The 23,246-nt window shown below is 36.6% G+C and overlaps 4 protein-coding genes and 1 long non-coding RNA gene across 18 annotated transcripts; 2 read left to right on the top strand and 3 right to left on the bottom strand.

The window, feature by feature from the left end:
• Positions 1–3,934: 3,934 nt before the first annotated feature.
• LOC138137087 (uncharacterized) lies at positions 3,935–4,541 on the bottom strand. The gene is made up of 2 exons (XM_069056375.1): positions 4,296–4,541; positions 3,935–4,201 (listed from the first exon to the last, which is right to left on the bottom strand). Exons 1-2 carry the CDS (start codon positions 4,539–4,541, stop codon positions 3,935–3,937), a joined length of 513 nt encoding a protein of 170 aa, XP_068912476.1.
• A 1,934-nt stretch (positions 4,542–6,475) lies between these two features.
• Positions 6,476–13,443, top strand: LOC138137596 (anoctamin-4-like). Of its 9 annotated transcripts, XM_069057079.1 has the most exons (15): positions 6,478–6,831; positions 6,887–7,074; positions 7,126–7,321; positions 7,687–7,892; positions 8,073–8,233; positions 8,286–8,376; positions 10,931–11,057; positions 11,355–11,519; positions 11,568–11,711; positions 11,761–11,915; positions 12,066–12,187; positions 12,238–12,443; positions 12,792–12,891; positions 12,943–13,127; positions 13,175–13,443. In XM_069057079.1, the coding sequence occupies exons 1-15, from the start codon at positions 6,697–6,699 to the stop codon at positions 13,376–13,378; spliced, it is 2,385 nt and encodes a 794-aa protein (XP_068913180.1). In that variant the 5' UTR covers positions 6,478–6,696; the 3' UTR covers positions 13,379–13,443. The 9 variants fall into 9 exon arrangements, with proteins under 9 accessions (XP_068913175.1, XP_068913179.1, XP_068913176.1 ...); XM_069057078.1 differs by having other exon boundaries at positions 6,477–6,831; positions 11,568–11,644; positions 11,712–11,915; positions 12,792–13,127; XM_069057075.1 differs by having other exon boundaries at positions 6,477–6,831; positions 12,792–13,127.
• On the bottom strand, positions 13,371–17,733 carry hyx (cell division cycle 73 hyrax). 5 transcript variants are annotated; one of them, XR_011161801.1, is made up of 9 exons: positions 17,561–17,733; positions 17,254–17,479; positions 17,058–17,203; positions 16,798–17,011; positions 16,317–16,744; positions 15,699–15,922; positions 15,505–15,646; positions 13,714–13,834; positions 13,537–13,662 (listed from the first exon to the last, which is right to left on the bottom strand). XR_011161801.1 is itself a non-coding variant. In XM_069057093.1 (8 exons), the coding sequence occupies exons 1-8, from the start codon at positions 17,689–17,691 to the stop codon at positions 13,463–13,465; spliced, it is 1,548 nt and encodes a 515-aa protein (XP_068913194.1). In that variant the 5' UTR covers positions 17,692–17,733; the 3' UTR covers positions 13,371–13,462. The 5 variants fall into 5 exon arrangements, 2 of the variants coding, with proteins under 2 accessions (XP_068913194.1, XP_068913195.1); XR_011161800.1 differs by having other exon boundaries at positions 13,744–13,834; XR_011161802.1 differs by having other exon boundaries at positions 13,537–13,650; positions 13,744–13,834.
• Positions 17,734–21,139: 3,406 nt separating this feature from the next.
• LOC138136898 (uncharacterized) lies at positions 21,140–22,546 on the bottom strand. Of its 2 annotated transcripts, none has more exons than XR_011161484.1 (2): positions 22,407–22,546; positions 21,140–22,360 (listed from the first exon to the last, which is right to left on the bottom strand). It is a non-coding gene; the product is annotated as an uncharacterized lncRNA (long non-coding RNA). The 2 variants fall into 2 exon arrangements; XR_011161485.1 differs by having other exon boundaries at positions 21,140–22,339; positions 22,407–22,545.
• LOC138136897 (uncharacterized) lies at positions 21,522–22,879 on the top strand. Its single transcript, XM_069056213.1, has 2 exons — positions 21,522–22,373; positions 22,421–22,879. Exons 1-2 carry the CDS (start codon positions 21,522–21,524, stop codon positions 22,850–22,852), a joined length of 1,284 nt encoding a protein of 427 aa, XP_068912314.1. The 3' UTR covers positions 22,853–22,879.
• Positions 22,880–23,246: the final 367 nt, after the last annotated feature.

The following is a 23,246-nucleotide window of genomic DNA, read 5'->3' as shown; positions in this document are numbered from 1 at the left end:
TAAAACAACCTTTACATTAATATTAGGCTGTCCAGAAAGTTCTGAGCGTTTTTGTGGTATTCTCTTTCACAATATAAAATAAATGTAAAAGCAATTGGTAATTTTTGTTAATTTTTTAAAATAAGCAGTACACTTGTCCATAAACAATTTGACGTTTCTCAGTTAAATAATGTTCAGTTGGTTACATTCTGGTAATTGATTGTTTACATGGAAAAAGAACGAAATTGTACATAATTTAAGATAAGAATCGTTCGGGACGAAAGAGCCCATCTTCTATCGTTGTAGAATTGAGCTTTTGGGACAAAGGTGGTTGGAAGTCATTGACAATAACGGCGAATATTTAGTTTAATTGTTGTTTAATTTTTTGAGTACGGTTGGCTTCAAAAAAAACGGGAACTGTCAGAAAAAGTTTTGTCAGATTTTATTAAATTTTTATAGTTTTTTAGGTTAAAAAACTGCACTAATGTGTCAGAAATACTACTGTCAAACAGACACAAATTGACAAATTAAATTTCCAATTCACATTAGGTCAAATTTTATTTTCCGTTTTGCCAACTGTAATAGATATTTATTTATTTTTATCTGTTTTTTAAAAAACGCTCAGAATTTTCTGGACACCCTAATATATAAAGTCCATTCATTTTGGTAGCGTTTTTAAATTCATCAACTTTTTGCGGTGAATTTCAACATTGGTGGACTGTCAATCATAAGTTTTTTTTGTGTTGAACATTTATGTTGTGCAAAAATGTGATGAATAGGGAAACGGATTTGGTGGAAAACTGATGACTGTGCTGATGTCATGACACTTGAAGTGTAAACATAACCTAAACATTTTTTCATTTTCGGCGACTATTATTATTATATGAATAAATGTGCGACATTAGTCTTCTTGGGACCATAATATTGGTAAAACGGATTACAATGCCTTTGGAAGATTCATCAGATGATGATTTATTAACTTCCTCTGATGAAGAAATTATTTTAAACAGAAGAAAGACTCATGAAAAAATTAGAGGATACGTGAATAATGTTGCACTTTTCCAGTTTTTCCCTCGCTTTGCTTTGACATTGACCGTTTGACTTCGACGAACTATTTTGACATTTCCCCCACTATTCGTCCACCAAACAACCAACTCCCATTGTAGATGGGAAAGGTGAATTTTGGTTGAGCCCAACATGAAATTTTTGGTGAATAAAGAAACGTGTTTTCTTAAGCTCAACATAAATCCAACAGTAATATAACAACGTTTTGGTAGAAAACTGATTCCACCGATTGATCCATCGATGAATTTAAAAACGCTCTCTTTGTATTGAACTTTTCAAGGTCAAAAATTTAAATTTTGGCACTGTAATTATGTTTTGTAAATAGTGACATGCATATAACCAACATAATGTGATTTAGCAATGCTCAATTCAACGTTTACGGTGTTTTCCTGCATGTCACTATTTACAAAACATAATTACAAAGCCAAAAAATTAAATTATTTGACCTTGAAAAGTTCAACACAAAATGAATGGACTTTAATTGATTTCATACGGAGTGATCAAGAATGACTGAGTCTGTTGGTAACAATGAAATTTGGCAAATTTAAAATTTACCAACGAAGGTTAATTTTTGTAATAGTATAAACATAACCTGCATAACCAAGAATGTTTTTAATGTCATCTCAAGTTAAAAAATCCGGTCAGTGCGTGGTCAGTGCCAATTACTAGACAAAAATCACCAGTATTTTCAATTGTTTCATTGCCAACAGACTCAGTCATTGTTGATCACGCTGTATAAATGTTCATCAAGTGAGCTGTGCATTTGTAAAAGCACCTTTAATTTAGTTACATTACAAAAGTCACATTTATGAAGGTCATGTCCAATAAATCTTTACTTGGTAAAAATACAAAGACAAAAACAAATAAGAGTTACTTTAATTTAATCAGTAAAAAGACGTAACATTGCTTTTGAAATCAGCAATGTTAAAATGGACAAAAACTGAAAAATTAGTCAAATCGGGTTCGCGCAGAGCAAGCAACTTTGTCAAAGTCACTAGCTTTAGCTTTAATACCAACAGAAAATCAGATTTTCATGGCTTGCTTAGATGCACATTTATATGAAATTGAGTATAATGTAACCTCATTTTTTACTCTTGTCATGTTTTTGTCATTTTGATTTATGTATTTACAGTAAAAAATAGTGATTTGTGGCATAATAACGGGTAGGCAGCAGCTGAAAGCGATAATTTAATTACACTCAGTGCAATTAACTCAAAATTCAAAAACTGACTGCGTGACCGACACAGAAAAGTTTAATTTTTGAATGTCAGTCATGATTCTTGTGTCACCAGGTATTTCCTCATTCTCTGATTTAATTTAAACTATCACAAGCTAGATCAGTTTTATATTTTAGTCCAGATTTTTAATTCTTCCAAAGAACTCTTATCTACTTTACTTCTATGGGAAGCGTATGAAACTAGAGTTTTAATTTTTCAGAGTTGGCAGTACGCACAGATATTTTTCCGCGACTTTATTTGAACATTTTCTTTGAAATTAGTTAATCTCACTGAAAAAACGTTCTCTATTTGTTTCATCGATTATGAAAATTACCTACGTATTTTACCGTTACGGAATGTTGACGTTGACGTATTACTAATTGAATAAGGTTAGGTTTTACTCTACATTTCTTTTATATAAATTGAATTGTCATCCCTTTATCTCTCATTAATTCGTGATAACCAAATAAAATAAGATGTCTTTGTTGCTTCGTTTTGAAAATCGAGACCTCTGTTCATAATAATCCATATTTATTCAGTTTTTGTTCGTTTGTATCAGACAAAATTGATAATTAGAAGTAAATCTCGACTAAAGAATTTAATAGGTACTCTATTTTGTTCACCTTCTTTCGGCGTCCTCAATAAATAAGAACAAATGCAGTAAATTAATTTATAGATATTTTATTTTCTGTAATATCGCTGCTATCAAAAACAAAAGGAATTAATCAACGCCGTGATTAACATCTTACAATGAGCAACATATTTGAACTTCATTATTGCAACAGACTGACACTATTGACAGCTGTCAATGTCAAAATGGAATTAAAAGGTTTGTTCAAATGGTTCTTCTAAATGAATAAAGTCAAAGTTGCCGATGACAGATGATATTTAAATCTAATTCCTTTCCAAGCGTACCTACTAAATGTACCGATATTCTTATTACTTTTATGTCATCCTGAGTCATCAGTTTGAATCCGGGAAAACGTAAAAAACGGCCTGAAGCCGGTTAAGTGTTGCTATTGGAAGCACAAAGGTAACAATCGCAATAACAATTATTCAAGTTTAAGAAATGTTTAAATTAATCTAAACTGTTTATTATTTATTATTAATTAATGAAACTGTAATTTTCATTTCCTCTCTGATTCCTCTACGTTGTTTTTACAAAACTAATCAATGACCTAGGTTATTATCTGAGAAGCTACATAACGGGATAATAAATAATGTGAGGGTTGAATTACCTGCTCTGTCATAAAAGTATGGATCCTTCTAAGAACCTGCAACAAGTTGTAAACATTCCTGAATGTTAACAAGCTTCTTGCTAACCTTTTATAAAAAAAATCCAATGCTACCTACGTTTCAGATTCAATGTGAAGCGTAAAAATATTTAAAAAAACCGGGCAAAATTATAAATTAAATTGAAGTAATAATCAAGTCGTAGCGGCTTGCGAATCCGCTGGACGAGTTGAATGTGCTGCTCTGGTTTCACGAGTCCTATCATCGACTATTAATAATGAATAAATGAAAAATGAAGAACATACACTTGTATTTTTGAAATCGGTTTTATTTAATCGTTTTTGGTTTAGTTTATGCAAATAATACAATACAGATTTCATCAAAAAAAAAAAATATATAAATCACACAATACAATTTCTTCTAACATAATACAAAATTAATTAATTATTCACAGCTCTTTGCAAACGTTGATATTTTCCGATCGCATCTTGCACGAGTGCCGCTGCCGTAGATATTTTCTCCGGGGTCATATAGGCACGCATCGTTTCCTTATCAATTCCACCCCATCCGGCAAAATTGATTGTGCAAATCGACGTAAACGAACAAACCGCTGTCGTGAAAATGCCCCCGACAAGCAGAAGAGCTAAACCACCGATGAGGAACAAGCCGACCTTGGTGAAAATTTTTAACGCCGTCTGAAAAGCCCCCTAAAAATGAAAATTTAGATTAATATCTATGAAAGCCTTGACAGATGAAATTTTTATTTTAATTTTTGGGATATTTTTGAAAATGTTTTTTTACCTGTGCTGCTGGTATCACCGCTGACATTGCATATGGTGATGCAGGGAAGGGATACCCAGGATAGACGGGACCATAACTCTCCACATACGGGTAAGTCGCGTGTGGTACATATCCAGGCTGATAAACGGGCTGCGGCTGTGGAGAACTCGATGGGGGTGTTGTTGAAGTGCCCGCATTGATGTCTTCGGCAGACACACCAAGAAAGGCGAACACCAGTACAACTAATTTCAAGTAGAAGTAGTCCATTCTAAAAAAAATAATACATATTTGATCAAGATCGAGCCTGAAGCGAACGAAAACGTACCTTTTCGAGTGTATCGACAGCAAATGCGAAAACAGGGAATTGTGATTGCTTTTATAGATTTTTACCAGAACTTTACCTTCCCCTCGCCTGTCACAAACTGTCCAAAATAGAGGTGGTTTTAGTGCCTTATCAGTACCGTTTCCTGTACATTTTTACCTGAAATTATCCGTCCACTTGAGTAAAAATTTAGTGAAAAATATAAGACCAGAAAAGGTGTTTATGTCTTGGTACTTTATTTTGTAGAGTAACTGTCAACAGCTAGACAAAATAATCTTCAGGTAGAAAAGGCTCACTTCGAGGAAAATTGCAAATAGTGAAAGCAATGTTTTACCTGTTTGGTTAGATCCGACGGGGTGGTACTTTGGGGACACGCGTAATAAGTGCAGTGGCGTAGTTGAATTAGCTAAGTTACACCACTTTGGCTATCCCAAAAATGGGTATAAAAATAAAAAACAAATTTGACGCGACTATTAAATACACAAATTTTTATTTTTCACAAATACATTGTAGTTTTATGAACAAATTAAAAACAAAACGAGTAAAAAAAATTAAAAAACGGTGGAGATATAAGTCTTCTATAGTGGGATCTTTTTTTTGAAAATCCTTGCCGATGGTGGAATTTTTTTCGCTGTCAGACATCGTCCAAAAAATTTAAAAAACTGTTTTTCTTGTAAAGAAAGGTAATGTCTAATGTGTGGTGTAAAGAAAAAATTTAAAAAAAAAAGTCTGTTGAAATGACAGCAGTTTGAAAAAAACTGATTTTTACCAAAATGTAGAGTTATAAAAATTAATAAAAAAAGAACGCGGCATCCAATCAAAAAAATCCTATGCTGTGCTATGATATTATAAAGTAAAATCGCTCATTTTATATGTTCCGCCTCTGTATGAGTTTCCGCGAGATCTGACGACCTCCGTTCGCGACACAGGTGCGGATTTACGCCAACACTGACGCGTCCCGATTATTCTTATCTTCATTATTGCAATGAATTCAATACATCGTCAGAATTAGATTCAGAAAAAGACAAATATCTTCCAAAATACCGGAGACGAAATATACTACATACTGAGCTACACCTTTTTTAAACGGTCATATTTTTCATTTGCATCTTTTACAAAAGCTACTAAATCACCTGCAAAACACACAAACGTCATTTCTCGATATCTTGAACACGATTTTGCGCTTTAAACTAATCAGTTCGGTTTTAAAAACTTTATAAGTTTCCGGGAAGAGCATTTGTCTTGTGTGTTGTGTAATAACCTGTCACAGGGTAGCACCATTTTACCATGAAAGAATTGCAATTGTGATAATTAAGTAAAAGAGAGTAAATTTCGTTAGATCGTCTTTAGATCATGACCACCAACCACATAAAACAGAGAGTACTAAAATGTATTCTGGCAACGCTACTTTTTCTACTCTCGTGTCAAAAATGGATTACTCCCTAGAATTCGAAGGGAAATAACGTTTTTCATGTTGTGTGTAACTAGAATTTTCAAAAGTTATTTTGAATGCCTAAGGTTGGTTATTTTGAATTGAGAGATTAAATCCAAATAAATATGCAGCCGCCCGCCAGTAACCAAAATTGATTGTGAAACGAAAAATCATCTATTACTTAGCGAGAAATTAATCATTTGCAACTGTTACAATTAATTTGCTGTCTTACATTTTTGGGATATCTTTTGTTTGTCACCAGAAACCATATAGCCTCCAACCTAACCAAATTTATGGCAACCTAGTAACGAATATCCCTAAATCCTAGGGAGTAATCCATTTTTGACACGAGAGTATTTCCATGACTGTCATGGTTTAGTTGGCAGCACTAGTTTAAACATTTGACAATTGTCAAGTTTCTCTATTAGAGGTTACATCATTTGAAATGTCTCTTTGACAACAAGGGCTGCCAACTGAATCATGATAGTCAGGACTCGCTTGATTTTTCTTTCGATCGCCCCCTACAGAAAAAAACTAGCATCACTGTTAGCTAGCAACAGATCGGAAGACACTTGAAGTGTCACAAATAAAACTCTTTGCTACAAAACCTTTACATTTTGTAGCAGAAGATAGATACTCCATAACATCTTGAATCTTGAATCTCGAGTATGGAAGAGTCGAGAATAGATTATGTTGTCGTATGTGACAGCACCATTAGCAAATCCGAATTCTTGAACTACATAGTAAAATTCATCCAGTACTTGGAGTCGCGAGGCCTAAAAGTAGAAATAAAACGTGGAAACGTGAGTGTTGTTGAAACTCTATCAGTACTCGGGTCAAATTTGTTATTCGTTGTAGATCAAGGAAAACATCTACCTGGTCATAAATCTACCTCCTCGAGCCATTCGACACTTCGCGCTCGTCTACCGCATCAACATACACAACCCAGGACACACTGTCATTCCGGTCTCCACTATAAATCTATTCAGTTTCAAATGTTTTCAAACTGCGTTGTCACACAACAGAGATATTTTTACGAGACGGGGGTAAGACCATTTATTTTAACGCAACGAATCGACTTAATTGTTGACTTACAGAAAGATTACCAATTTGGAAAGGATTCAAATCGCGCACGAGATTCTAAAAACTGCGAAATTCGGAAACGGGGAGGATCAGTACGGCATTCAGAAATTAATCAGTCTTCGTGCTGTCAAAACGGCGTATCCTCTGCATGATGGTGAATGTGGGGATGAGTTTGATGGAGGCTACCAGATACCCCAGAACGACAGACAAGTAACGGTTTAATTAGTTTTGACGTAGGATCACGACAATGCTGTATTCTTATCCTATTATATTCATATACTTGGTGCGGCGAATCAGTGGAGTAGTCACGTGATAGTTCGTGAAAAGCCTGATTTACACTGCTTCGCCAAATTTGAGTTTTGTGCGGGAAGTTTGAATCTTACTATAAAATAGTAAGATTGGATGGAAATTTCGGCTGCGTGCATTGAGCTCCACCACACTTCTTAACGCGCGCCCTTTAACCAAAGGAAACCATCCCCCGAAAATCACGTGAAGATCACGCCAGTTTATTACTCCATTTAGTCGCCGCACCGACAGCGCCAATAGTGTGAGTTCAGAAATATTTTCTGATTTAGCTGCTCTTGAAATATTGGGCAAATTTCTCTCTGTGGTACAAGGAACAGCCTTTGAACTTAATCGCGAAATATTTTGGAACCGAAGTGGCGTTTTATTTTGCCTGGCTCGGGTTCTACAACAGGATGCTGATTCCTGCTGCTATCGTTGGAATCATCTGTTCTGTATTTAGTATTATACAGCTGCGCGTCATAGACCAAGAGAGAGTGTAAGTACCAAACACTAAATTGCTGCTGACTGCCTAACACTCACTTTGGATTCTTGTTTGTTTCGTTGTAGAATAAACTGGGGTAATTCCGATCACTTGTAAATCGTATTTTACTGCCATAAAACAGATTTTTTTTCATCAACTTATGTACATAAAACAATTACTACACTTGTGTTTCAGAGATGATATCTGCACCAGCCACTTAGTGATGTGTCCAATCTGTCATTCAAGTGACAACTGCATCTACACACCACTCAATATTTCTTGCGAATCTGCGAAACTGGCGGTAATTTTTGACAATCCAGCGACTGTATTTTTTGCAGTGTTTATGTCTTTTTGGGGTAAATTGACATTTACGATTTGACACATTTCTACTATGCTATCTTTGTGCAGCCACATTCTTCATAAATCTTTGGAAGAGATTTGAAAATACTTTGAAGATACGCTGGAATGTTGAATTTGAAGAGTATGACACCCAAGTTAGGTAGGTAAGTTAAGTTAGAATTTAAAGTGGCGCAGTGTGCCTTCAAATAAATTCGGAATTAAAGTAGGCTGTGATTTTATTATGAAGTTGGTAATATGCATTTTTAAAGGTACAGCAGTGACCCTGGACAACACACGTGTTTAAACGTCTATTACCAAGCGTTACTAGACAAAATATACAGAGTGTCTAAGATTTTCGAGCCTAATATCTCGGTTATTTGCCAACTGATTTTTATGAAATTTAAAATGCAGATATTTTAGACCGTGAAGGTTCAATTAGTAATAATAAAATTACCTCAAGTTAAAAAATGTAATTTTAACACATGTTTCCTTTATCGAAAATTATGCGCGATTATTATTAGATTGTTAAACATTAAAAAATAAGGGTCTACACAAACAATTAAGTAAATCACTTGTCTGATTCAACGAAAAGATTAGATTTTGTCGTTAAAAATTTAATGTAAAATTTGAAGGTATTTGAGCAGTTACCTTTTGAAACAATTGATGATTAATTGCCAAGCAACATTTTGTACACTCTTTAAAGTCTGTCAAAATTGGGCGCGCTTTATTAGAAACGTCAAATTGTGAAAATTTATTGAAAATACTCTAAAAATAGACTACAGCGGCAGAAATTTCAATATTGTTGAAAGAGGAAAAAAAATTGCCTATGGAGAGTGTCGTAAGAACTTCAATGACACAGTTTTCTCGTGGAACACTATCCAAATGTAGGCTTTACAAAATGTAAGGTTAAGAGAGTCGTCAATTTATTTGAAGACACAGGAAGCGTACGTGAACTAAATTACCTTGCTAAAATATCCCGATCGTGTTTTGGTCCTTTATGGAAGAATTAAAGCATCCAGTATAATAAATTACGTCCAAATGTTGTCTTCAACTTTGTAAGTGTTTGTAAGGTTAGCAAGATAAACCTCAAATATGCCACCTGCGCTTCTGCGAAAAGGGATGACCACAATTCTACAAAATTGCGCGTTTGTTTCATACGCGTCTACGTTTAACACAGTTTTTTTGCTTTTTTCTTGCCAACCAGTTCTTTCAAGGACGAGTTTTTCCCTACAGCATTTTTTATTGACGATCAATTTTTTTTATGTAAATCTTATTTGATGCAACATTTTAAAAAGGCATGTAAAAATTACGTTTTTAAAACTTGGGTGATTGCATTTTAAATTTCACAAAAATCCGCTGGAAAATAACTGAGTTATTAGGCTCGAAAGTCTTAGCTGAGACACCCTGTATATTTTTTCACCAAGTTACTAAAAAATTGTGACGTCTTTTCATGTTGCCAATGTAAATGTTGGTCATCTGGTGGCAAATACGTGTTTGACAATAACCATAGGCGTACGCACTTATTTTAGAAAATGTATTCCAACTTTAAAAAAACGATGCTTGGCCATGACAATCTGACAGATTTCATCCTGTATATCTGAATAAAAGTTTGGTTAGGAATTTTGAAAATTTTGAAGGCACAGTGTTGCCATACTTATGTTCCGCTTTTTTGCAAATCGACTGAAACTGTATTACAAAAAATTAATAGAGAACCCAGCATTTTTTATTAAAAATAGCAATTGAAAGAAAAAAGACAAATCAAAATGTAAACATCTGGTGGAGGCTTTAGTCGTTGAATGAGTTTCAAGAACGCTTGCTTTAGTTTAACAAGCAGAAAACGGATAAGTTCTCCAAAATGGAATCACTTTTTTTAAAAGACATCTACACTTTAACCTCCTCCATTATTTCATCTTCAAAATTATCTTCATCATTAGATTCCGAATCATCTTCTAATGTTTAGCCCACGAATAATTTCGTTCAGATCTCTTTTAAAAAATAGTTCCACTTTTCTGATTTTCCTTTTCTTGTTGTTCTAGTATCCTCCAGTCCTTTTTTTGTAATTATGCAATATATAACAGATCTTCCCACCTATAAATTAATTATACAGTTCAGGATTTCATCGAATACAAATTCATTGTTCTCACATTGAAGATATCCATCAATCTATTAATAATAGCATCATTACTTAGATCGGCCCTACCTCGTTTAAAATGTGTCTAGCCCTTCAACACTCGACAAACACAACTTTTGACATTATGCACTTGTAGTAAACCCTTTAAATTATTACTTTCTGTTGTCTAATTTAAAACAAATTGGAAAAACGTCAAAATGACATTTATTGTAACTTTATTTACTTTTTGTTTTAGAATCATCTTGCAACATAGCACTTCAAATTTAGTTCCAAAAGATTTACAACCAAAATGAAATGAAATATAACTACTACTTTCCTCACTACTGCCAATTTAACAAAATTAAAGCATGGCAACCTATCGTTTTTTTAAAGATGGAATAGATTATAAATGTTTTGATCTGAACGAAAGTGTTACCAACCTATCAAATAAAGTAACAAGCTTTTAGTTACTTGCAGAGTTCTTTTATTTCGCCTTTCTTCGACTTCAAAAAGTTATTATATATTTTTTTTATCTTACTTAACCTCACTTAATAATAAATTGTGACTTCATTCTGTTGCCAAATATATTTTTTGCAATTTTTAGGCTGGAATACAAGGAACGAAGTACCCACAGAAAATTGTCCACACTCACTGGTACACTAGAACCGTACACTCCAAGAAAAATAAAAGTTTTGTATGTTACCCTGTCTTATGGAACCTGCTTGCTGTTGGTAATATTTTTCACTAGATATTTTTCATTCAACTATTTTTTATATCTTAAATATAATAATCTTGTACAATATTTAAAACTTCTAATTTAGTTTTTCCCAAGTCTTCTGGGACACAGAAGTGTTTGTCAGTCTGTTCGTTTTCACTTAACTCAAAAACTAACGGGTCGATTTTCTTCCAACAAAATTTATAAGGAAGGAAAGATCCCTGATTTTAATCTGCACACTATTTCATCAGTTTTAAATTTTGCGTTTTTTTTTTCGCAATGTTAAAATCTTTGCCACTTATTTATTTCGCAGATGGGAATCGTCGTAATTTTTGTTTTCGGCGTGATAATGTACAGAATCACAATGGCCGCCCTGATACGAACCAGCGACTTCAAGCCCCTCCACATCCACTCCACCTTCCTGCTGACCGTCACCAGTGCTTGTCTCCAAGTGATATTCATCAAAATATTCGGAAGAGTTCGTCGTCACCCATTTCCGAAACTCCCCCTCACTCGTATTTTGCAGTTCTACAGTGAAATGTCCGAATGGCTTACAAACCTCGAGAATCCACGCACCCAATCAGAATTCGACAACTCAGTAATGTACAAGAGATATTTCTTAGGTTTTGCCAACAACTACGCCTCTCTATTTTACATTGCTTTTATGAAGGTACCCCAAAAATCAAAACAACTTTACGGTACTTAACTTTGACGAACAGAGCCGCTTTTACTCCCCAGACCAAGACCCCGCTCTGATCAGTGTCGACACGGACTTGTGCGACCCCACTGGATGTTTGATGTCTCTGTGCGTCCAGCTCAGCTTTCTGATGTTACTCAAGTCTTTAACTGGGAATATCTTAACTTTGACAGTACCGTAAGTGAAAAGACTTGTCAACTACAGCTCGACAAAAACAGCTTGGCACATGGCTAGCGGAGCGCACTTGTTTGTGTTTTGTTATTTCTTCTTCTGCGCATTTCATGTGCCAAGCTGTAACACCTTCTGACACGATAAAATCCATCGCAGGAAAATAATAACTGGGTTTCGCCAAACCAAAGAGACCGATGCCCCTGAAGCACAGTGGGAGAGCGAGTATAGACTGTATCCTGCAGGTCGGTACTTGCTGACCACAGAATTCGTCGAGATGAGTAAAGTGACGTAGAAAGTCATCAAGTTCTTTGTAACAATCGATTTGTAGTAATACAGTACGGGTTTGTGACGTTTTTCGTGGCGGCGTTTCCTCTGGCACCGTTGTGCGCTTTGCTCAACAATTGGCTGGAGCTGCGATTGGATGCTTACAAGTTGGTAACAAGATATAGAAGACCGGTGCCCAAGCAACAAAGTGGAATAGGAGCGTGGAATGATATTCTGGGTATCATAACGCACCTGAGTGTAGCGACGAATGTAAGCAAAACAGTCTTCAAGTTCTCTAGAAACGTTAGAAACACAAACCACTTAATATACTTGAGTGCTTTGTGGTTAGAAATTTGTTTGAAATTATTAGTGATAACTTGTCAGTTGTCAAAGAAGTACCAACTGCTGATTTGGCTTGGTCAAACAATAAAAATCCCTATATTGTAAGTGAAGACGATATACATTGGCAAGACTGAAACGACAACTTCATTACGATCGAGTGCAAAGAACGAAATTCGTCATTTGCGCAGATATGACCCATAGTCCATGAGAAAATCCAAGGCCTCTACTTGAATACAAATACAAAACAAGTCCGCAACATTTACTTGTTTGTTGCAGGCCTTCGTGCTGGCATTTACCAGCGACTTCGTCGTCAGACAGATCTACATCTACCAGCACGGAGGCTCCCTCGACGGTTACATTAATTCGACGTTATCAAGTAAAACAATTTTTAACGACCATTCTAGGTTTACTAATTCCAAACAACCAGTTTACGACATGAGAGATCACAATGCTGAGATCACCCCTGAGGCTAGAATCAATCCAATCAACAACTCTTCCCTCTGCTACTACAAAGGTCTACGTTTTCCCCCCGACCACCCGAAAAAGTACCAACTAACCCCCTCCTTCTGGTACGAAATGGGGATGAGACTGGTGTGCGTGATAGTTTTCGAAGTAGACAATATAAAAATCTACCGACACCAGTAAAATCACATTTCCAGCATATCATCATGCTGACGAACGGCATCGTGTCGTACTTTATACCCCAGGTGCCGCAGAGCGTGAAGGAAACGCTGCACTACGAAAGGACGAAGGATCGGGAGCTGCAGATGAAAATCAAAAACGACAACTTGGCGAAAGTGAGGCACAGGAGGACGAAACTGAAGATCAATAGGAGCGAATACACGACGGCGAATATGGTGTGATCATAAAAAATATTTTTCATTTATTATATAAATTCTTTTTTTATAATTATAATACATAAAGTGAACGTAGTATATACTATACACTCAGAAGCGTAAATGGGGTTTAAACTGCATGATATGCCTGAAAAAAAACATCGAATCGATTCAATAAATATGAATTTTTCCACATTACAGTCAGATTTATTATCAGTTTAGTAAAATTATTATTTCTTTGTGAAGTTCTGGTTTAGCTCCAATCTCTCTACGAACATTTTTATGCGGAGAAGACGAATCTATAAGAGAAACTTGAGGGGAGATTCACTTTATTGCAAAGACACGAACATAACCTTACTTACTCGATAGTCGATAACAAACGAATTTCTCACCTTATTGTAACAGAGGCGGCTCGTTAGGAGTCGCAATAAGAGCAGTGTAGATTCTGCTCATCGCATAAATGTTTTATTCGACATAATGAAACTGTCAAAGAGAAGAAAGAAGAATTTAGAATATTTGATGGAACTGACGATTTGTTTGACAATTCAAGAGTTGGGTTTTCGCAAAATCATGAAAAATGTGGTGATGTTTTCAAGTCAAGATCTCGCTTTACTGCACTTTTAGATAACATAAATATTTGTGCCGCTCGGATTTTAAATTAAAGAAATACGTCGTAGATAAATTTCCTGAACTTTACTACAGTATAATATTGTTATACGCGTTGCACAAGACAGTCTATTGTCGCACATGTCTTGTAAAACGAGTGTAACATGCTATTCCTTCTATTTCCCCTTCATTAATTTTTATTTCTTTTAATGAAAAATATTAAATAGTTATCTAGTGACTTTTATTTTAATGACATTGAGTTGGTATTCACGAAGCAGACAATTCATTGAAAATTAAATCTCAAATGTCTCCCATATTTTACCCCCTTAATAGTTTATTTTGATCCTACATGGATTCAGATTTATTTTTGACATCACATTAAATATTGACATTTACATCAATTCTACTACAAAATTGAACTCTTTATTACATTGAAATAGAAAAATAGTTACTTGTGGCGCCTTGGTTAACGCCTCTGCCCCACAAACCGTGCTTGCACTTGCAAAATGGGATTTTCTAGCCTTGTGATACAAATAACTACTTTAACGAGCCATGCACAGAATTAGCATTGACGCTTGACAGAATCCTGATAACACATGCCAACCGAAAGCGATGACAACTCAAAATCCCCACTTTTAGCCGGGCTAGATGTGTTCCTTGACGATTTCGAGATCTATAAACTATCAAATCCCGGCTGGAAACACGAAAAAACATTTGTTTATTTACATTTCGTGGCAAATTTGAGAAACTGTGACTTGAACCACGGCTGCACAAGTTTATATGAAACGTCAACAAACAACTTCCTAACCTCACTTTATCGCATTCGTATTTTCTGGTCATCTCTATCAAATACACATTGCTACAAACCTTACTAAAATTTACCACCTCCGTCATAATCAAATTTTTTTGGTTACAAAATATTTTCACAATTTATTAATAATCTTGCACCAGATAATAAAATCACAATCGACGTTTCAATTCAATCTTTGTTATTGATTTCTCTCAATATTATTTCACATAAAAGTTAGTCGGGTCCGGTCAAGAAATTATTTTTCACTTTGGTTTTGATATTTAACCCGGCCTCCTAGATATGACAAGAGACAATTCTATCGTTATATCTAGGAGGCCGTGGTAGTTAATAATAAATCAAATCGTACGAATGCTAGAGTGCGCTAGTGTCGTAATTTTTGTACGGTTGGCAATGACTAGTGTGACAGGGAGCTCTGCGGCTGTCATTTCAAAAATGTCTTCAGTGTCTTCAAAGGGTAGGGTCGTCTTTCTTTTTCGAATAATTCGTATTGTGGCAATCTCCTTTAATTATTTGCGAAGTACGCACATATTTTTTAAACAGGGTTAGGTTTACATTCACTATTCTTTGCTAAAACGTATTTTCCTAAGTTTCTCTTGATGATTCACGTTCACCGCATAAAATAACGTATTCTATCGCCAAACTTTTGGATTTTGTTTCTTTTTTGATACTTAACATTCACATCACAAACAAAAAATCAACTACCACACCATACAAGATCCGTAAAATTATCACTCACCGATCAAGTTTTTCCCAAAACACCATCAACGCAGCGCGATCTAAATGTCTTTTAGTTCGAGATAGTTCGATAACAGTCACAGCCCATCTTTCGACATTACTATCAAGTTTCATCTCGTCGTATTTTATGTGGAAAGCAGCAACTGCAAAACATCACAAATTACGATCGCCCCAATTGCACCCTTTTCGCTGTACCTTTTGAAAAAATTTCAACAGGATTCTCCCACGGATAACCCTTAAACTGCCACGCGGGCCCCATGACGAAAACCGCCACAACCCTGTCCCAATCGCTGGGACTCAACTTGGCCGGGTTATCCACGATGCGATACGGCACGCTCTGACCGTTCCTCTGCCTTTGAATCAACACTTCGTTGTCTCGCTTCGCCCCTTCCGCTTTCTTCTGCTCGACCGATACGAATCTGAAACAGAGCGAATGACGAAAAAAAAAATCGCACAATCCCGGGTGTTTTTGAAATGCGCGTACAAATTTTAACCACTTGCTACTGGCTTCATGTAGAACTCGGGAAAAATATTTAAAAAATTGTCAAAAAATAAAATACATTTTAAAAATACTCCCTGCATATCACGTTTTATAAAATGTACGCCAATGCAAAGTAACCTTTAGGAAATATGCTTTAAAACAAGGAAATCGCATTGTGGTACGTTTTACAAAATATGATATACAGGGTGTATTTTTAAAATGTGCCGAAATTTCACCTACGACGTTGTGGGACAACGTAGCATGAAGCCAGTAGCTCGTGGTTAAAATTTGTACGCGGATTTCAAAAACACCCTGTATAATCTGGGACGTACTTCAACTCTTGCAAGATCTCCTTCACGTTGTACATCGAGATGAGACAGTTTGTTCCGGCGGGTATGATGATGATCGGCGTTCGGGAGACTCGTTTGGTGAGGCCCCCCGGTGGCGGTCTCGCCGCGCTGACTGGCAAAGGGGCCTGGGGCTGGGTCGGTTGCGGCCGCACCTTCACCGGACCTTCGGTCACGGATTTCAGCGTCATGCCGTGGTATGTCCCCATCGTGTCGATCTTGAAGCCCTCCGTTTCTTCTTTTTGTCGGTTGAATCTTTCCTGATCGTACCTGTTGTAGACGGCGGGCTGGGTGGTGGGTCTGACGGGGGTTTGTCTAGGTGTGACGATGGGGGCTTGTTGCGGGGGCCTTTGTCTCCCCTCCTCGCGTGCCTTGATGCTGTGCAACATCGCCAAAATGTTTTTGGCAAAAGTCTACAAAAAACCGAAATTGACTTACAACATATTACAATGGAGATGATATTAACCTTGCCGCTCGACTGCAGAATTGTAGTCCTAGTCCTCCACTGCCTCTCCCGACTGATAATATCTTTGGTTAAGTCAACGTCCAAGTCCAGGATAGCACGTATGTCGTACTCTTGTCCGATATCGTCGTTTCCTTTAATCGTGGTTCTCTTTTTCGCCAATCGCTTTGCCTTGATCGCCGCAATCTTCTCAACCGACATAGCCTCAGACAAAGACCTAAAAATTGTCGATTAAATCAAACCACAACTCCACGAAAACTCACTTGATATTATCGACCGTAACGGAAGCTTCTTTGGGGGCGTCGAGCCTCGCGGCCAACTTCTCTCTGACTTTCTGTACATGTGGGTCCTCGAATCGCGGTTTTTTCGCGATGCTTTCGGGTCCATCGTAATCGGCAGAACGCTTGACCTACGACACATCTTCTCAAAAACACTACAGCAAAATGGTGTTTAACATACCTGTGTGGGTATTTCGAGCGGGGCACTCTTGTCTATAGCGGGACAACTGGCGGTTTCGCCATTTAAATACGCCAAAAGTTCCTTTCGGTCGGGTCTTCGCACCACAGGAATATTCTCCGCGGCCGCTTGTCGTACGTAGACAGGGTGAGTGAGGGAGACATTTTTTAAAATAAATAACAGACATTCCAACGTGTAATACTCTTTGGCAGTTCCGTCCTTTCCAGAACTACAAATTGAAAAAATTTGAGGTTAGCTTGTCGACAGCTGGTCAAGGTTAGTTAGGGGGGCTGCGTAATTCGGTACTCACCCCCACATCAAATAATTTGTTTTCACATTTTTTGGCCACGAGAATTCGCCGAATATTATTTGACCATCTCGTTCGATTATTTCTTTTTTGTTGACGTTATATTGGCGGAGGAGACTCAGCGGGTCCGCCATTTTTGTTTACCACTGCGACCGACTACAACGCCAACGTCTTGATGTGGTGACGCTTCGAACTAGGAAATGCAGGAAATGTCAATTTCAATTTCGAATTTATTTGATTTTGTAATCAAAAGAAATATAAAATGAATCGATAGAAACATTTCTATGCGTACTTGTTATTTAAATCAACGACCATTTACCAAGTGATATTTTGCGAAATCATTTTGATCAAAAAAGGAAAAAAAAAATTGCATTTCAGTAAATGTCATTATTTCCTACGGGAATTTTCTTCTAAAAGTCTTGATTAAAAGGTGATGAACTCGTTCATTCGGGAATTTCAAATCATTGCCGGTGGCGCCTTAGGTGAAATCAAGAGAATCGCCGAAAAATGTAAACAAATCGACTGGAAGGTTGTTTCAAAGATCCTGTCAAAGTTTTTGGTGAAGCGCTGGATCCAACAGGAATTTGAGGAAATCTGGACTCGACCAGCGTTTGTTTAAATTCATTTTCTGGAAAAATCTTATTAACGTTCAGCCTAGACAGGTCAAGTTTACTTCATATAGATAATGTTCCACACATTTGGTAGGCACCTACTATACAGTGAGCGGCAAAAGTATGGATTAAATTCATTAAAAATTAAACAAAATTTTTTTCAAAAAAATCTTTGGACAGGTCAAGTTTAGTTTATAAAAATATATGTTTTAGTACAAAACAAAATTCCAAGCAGTCATTTATTTTCGACTGATGACGTCATCGAATTTTTTTTTAAATGACAACCCTCTATTTTTTTTCTTGATTCTGCTGATAGCCCTTTTAATTGTCTAAACGACAGTATAAAAATTTTGTTATCTTACATAAGGAAATTTTTGAGAAAAAAAATAAATTTGGAAAAAATAAATTTTATAACTAACACAATGTGTTGGATAGTTTCTTTTTCTTTTTCTTTACTAAAGGGAATTTGTTTCTTCTTCTGGTTGAATGTAGTCTCGCAGGTTGCTCAGTAAAGCCCCTTATTTTAATTGATTGTGCAGCATAAATCACGGATGTAGTACCAAAGCGCCCCGTACTAACCCTTTCGAAGCGCTACCGTCGCCAGCGAGAATCAAATCGCTGGGCCCCTACCATCACATCAGCTGCGCACCGTCGGAGCGTGCCGCAGCCGCACCATTCATATGATCATTCGGGCTCCCTCAAGAGTCTCACCAAGTCTCACCACAAACAAAAATTGTTTTGCTGAAAACTTACGTAGTTTCTAAGAGTAGCAAAGTGTTTACTCCGAATCTATTTTTCTGCACACGTCAATAACTATAAAACTAAAACTATGATGCTCTTTGATATTTCGTGATTCCGGGAGTAACCGATTAGTCCGGACGCTGCAAACGAAGTTTTCCTCCGGATGATTCAAAAAACACAACGATAAATAATTTGTACGTTTCAGACACATTGCGATGTGGACGCCAGCAAGACGTGCAGATCTGAACCTCATGAGGCGTCAGGGATCGTCGGTGGGATCGTTCGGTGCACAATCTTTTTTACGTCAATAGATTTTATTATTGTGCTATAATAAAGATTATTTTTAGACGTAAAATCTAAATCCAGTATAGAAATACATATAATTAGATGACGTAGGCTTTTCAGTGTGTTGATGTTGAATATAATTTTCAATAGCAAGTATTTTAATGAATACAAATTAAAATTAAAAGTAGAGCGTATTTTAGGGCCAGTTTACAGAAAGAGAATTAAATGTTTAATTCGAATTACATTTTAATACGCGATTCATAGGTTAGAATCCGAAACTTCGATTGGTTGGTAATTGTTCACTTTAACTACCTACTTCTGGAATTTTCGTGTTTTTTCTGGCTAGACAGCCTCAGGACGTCCTCCTAGATCGTTTCAAGAATCATTTGAAGAAAATGTAAAGATTGCCAGTTTTCGATGGCCGGGCACTTGCATTGGATGAAACAGCAGAAGTTAGAAGAAGATGTTAGGTAGGAACAAGAGCACGAAGCTAATGTGGCAGTTCCAATTCAATAATTGTACTTTTCACTTTTGTGATAATTACTGTAAAATGTTACTTGAATAATATGTGTGAGCGTATTTTATGACTGTATAAGATACGTTGCTATTGACGACGTGTCTTATAGAGGAAAGCGTATTTTATGGGAAACATGAGGTGTGAGCTCAAATGCACCATAGAAACAGTATAAGATATTAGTGTTAGAAAAATTGATATAAATTGCATAAAGTCCATTCAAAAATCAAAAAACCACCACCTGTTGCTTTAGGTTGGTAAAATTTAAAAAACCCTAGGTAGATATTTTTTCATACTATGTTGGTAACTATAAATTATGACATTTATTTGATTAAAAATAAAATTCAATAGCTTTGAATTTCGTTCATATTGTTTTATTAGCAGCACGTTTCATTTATTTATTGATTCTTATTATTTTTACTTAAACATGCCCAGAAAAACAAGACACTTAATAAACATTTAACCTCAAAATTAGAAGTCTCACCAAATTTTACAGCAGACGGTGTTGCCGATAGTAATTATCGAGAAAATGCGACATTGGTGGGTTTTTTTAATTTTTGAATGCACTTTACTAACCATTATTATTTTTTAGGCTCAAGCTAACTGGGAGCACCTAAAAAAGGAAAAAAGTCTTTGTGTAAAGACCATCCTTGAACTGTTCGAAGAAAAACGTATTGATTCTGGGATTTCCATGGAAGTAAAATATAAAAAAAATTGCAGAAAAAACAGATATTTTAATTGAAGTGGAAGCGTGGAACTTTACGCCAGTTACCTTGGCAACAGCGGCTGTAAGCTTTTACAACAGAATTTGTCAACTACCAGACTACCACACCCTGCATTCTATTCTGGAGGTGATAATCTAGCAGTCGCGGCCAATCTATTGACAGAATCAGAGTGGAGGGTGCTGGGATTAATTTGGAAATTATACCCCTCGCCTGTAGGAAAACTTGTAAAATATAATGCGGACGGATCAGAAACGATAATACGTGAATTAAAAGATTAAGTCAAAAAATTGATCTGATTTTTTGTACTAATTAATGCCATATTGGTATGAGAATAAAAATTTGTTTAAAAAATATTCTATTTTTGTTATATTATTTCAATCGGGTGTTCAATTAAATTATCCTCAAAGTTGGCGTTGAAGAGTCGATTGTGAATGCACCACTCGTCAGTCTGCTGAATAAAAACACAAACAACGCAAAAAGTGAGGTTAGATTTAAACAGCTGATCTGTAATCCGTGGTGCGTTCACAATTTACAATCGACTCTTCAACGCCTACTTTAAGAATAAATTTAAATGAAATGTTCTGTTCAAAGTACCTATATTTTTTAATCAGTTTCAAAACAATACGAAACCAGTTTGTCTAATATAGTTTTGTTAGTACACTTAGATTTGGACAGTGAACATTGAAATTGAAAATACTAAATAAAATCGAATGAACCAGCCTTTATTAAAACATTTGTAAATTCATTTCATGATCTACTGAGAATGGTTCGAATACTAAAACTAGAAAGGCACGACAGAGTCGGTAATTTTGAATTGTAAAAAAATTAAAGCAATTCTCTTCTATGAAAAAAAAAAAAATAGTGCAATAAATACAAAAATGAAAGAATTTTAATGTTGTTAACTTTTTTACTAGAAACTGCCTCAATAAATTCAAAATTGCAAAAAGCTTGAATTTAATTGTTTTTCATATAAAAATGCAGTTTAAATTCAACAAATTCCGCATTTTTCGTTATCTTTGGCTACAAGAAGCACCACCAGTCACCTTAATCTATCAGGAAAAAGTAATCACTTCTTGAAAAACTTCCCGATGAAGAATGTTTTTGTGCGACGTCTTATAAAGACGCGTTTCAATCGGTTGACAACTCCACACGAAGACTGGAGCATGAATCCAACAAACCGCGTGACCAAAACCGCCCTGGAAACCTGGCTGAAGCCAGTATTCTCGAAAAAGTTCCTCAAGAAGTGCACCCTGGAAATCGTGGGGACCTCCAGCAAAGGCGACGGTTACTTGGGCGACGTGAACTTCGTAGAGGTCAACGGAAGGACGTCAACCAACGAGGAGAAATTCTACAACTTGGCGATCAAAAGCAGCAAGAACAGCCTCCCGTTGAGGAAAATGATGCCGATAGAGGTGATGAGCCAGAACGAGATCTATTTCTACAACAGAGTCCTTCCGACGTTCGTCGAGTTCCAAGAAGAGAAAGGAATCGAAGAGCCTTTCAACCAAGCTCCGAAATACTACGATTCCGTGATCCTGCAAAATATGGAAGTCTTGATTTTGGAAAACATGAAGCGCAACGGGTATTGCTTGCACGACAGGACTAAGCCCATGAACCGGGAGCACATCCGGAAGGTGATGCAGACTTACGGGAAGTACCACGCCGTTTCTTTCGCTTTGCGCGACCAAAAACCGGATGTTTTCAAAGCACTGGGCGAGGGATTGAGAGATGTGATGAAAACAACAGACGCCGAGGCGGTCCTGAAGGAGTTTCGCTTCTTCGTGGAACTCCACAAGATCGCCAAGGAGAAGATCCAGCCAGAACTCGCCGAGAAGCTCACCGAAGTGCCTCTAACCGCTGATTCTACCGATCCAGACGACCCTTTTGCAGTCATCGTCCACGGAGACTGCGAAACCAACAACTTTCTCTTCAAATACGAGGTAAAGCGAAATGAGAAGTTTGCAAACCAGTACCATGTTTCTTCTAGGACGACCAGAAGACAACAGTCGCCGACGTCTGCTTCTTGGACTTCCAGTTCAGCAGATTGACCTCTCCGATCTGCGACCTCTCCTACTTCCTCTTCTCGTGCATCTCCGAAGAGGACATCGAGCATTTCGACGAGATCAACAACCTCTACTACAAGAGCTTGTCCGACTACTTGAAGAAGTTGGGGTCAGATCCGAATAAAGTGTTCCCGTTCGACGCGTTCACCAATCAGTGGAGACAGTTTGGAAAGCTCGGCTTGAGGATGATGTTCCCGGCAATCAAGAATTCTCTCTTGGAGCAGGAGGAAATTTTTGATTTGGCAGAGATGGTCGAGTCGGGCCGAGAGATTAAGTACTCGGAGAGGACCGTGGAAAGGTGCAGCAAGAGAATTTTTCCGATTATACAATTGGCAATCGAGAAGAAAATTCTATAATGGGATTGTTAACTGTACGTTAAGAAATTGTGGAGAGTTGGCAAATAGGGGAAAAAGGAGAAATAAACAAAGGGGAAAGAAAAAATCCAAAACAATTTGTTTGTGTCTGGTTGCTTTGATGTTTCTTGTTCTATTTGTACGCTTGTCCTGATTTGATTCTTATTTATTCCTTTGTGTGGCGGCCTTGTATGTGTCTATTGTCTATGGTTTTAGTGTCTTTTACAAGAATTTAAATTGTACAATTTTTTAATAAATGTCTTTTTCAAGTAGGTACGACGTGGTTAATATACACTGAAACATAATCGTGCGTTCTCAGTAATACAGCGTGATCAACAATGACTGAGTCTGTTGGCAATGAAACAATTGAAAAGTATGGTGTTTTTTGATTCGTAAT

The sequence above is a fragment of the Tenebrio molitor genome, chromosome 8 (genome assembly GCF_963966145.1).
Source record: "Tenebrio molitor chromosome 8, icTenMoli1.1, whole genome shotgun sequence".
Lineage (NCBI taxonomy): Eukaryota > Metazoa > Arthropoda > Insecta > Coleoptera > Tenebrionidae > Tenebrio > Tenebrio molitor.
This window is presented reverse-complemented; position numbering and strand designations above follow the sequence as displayed.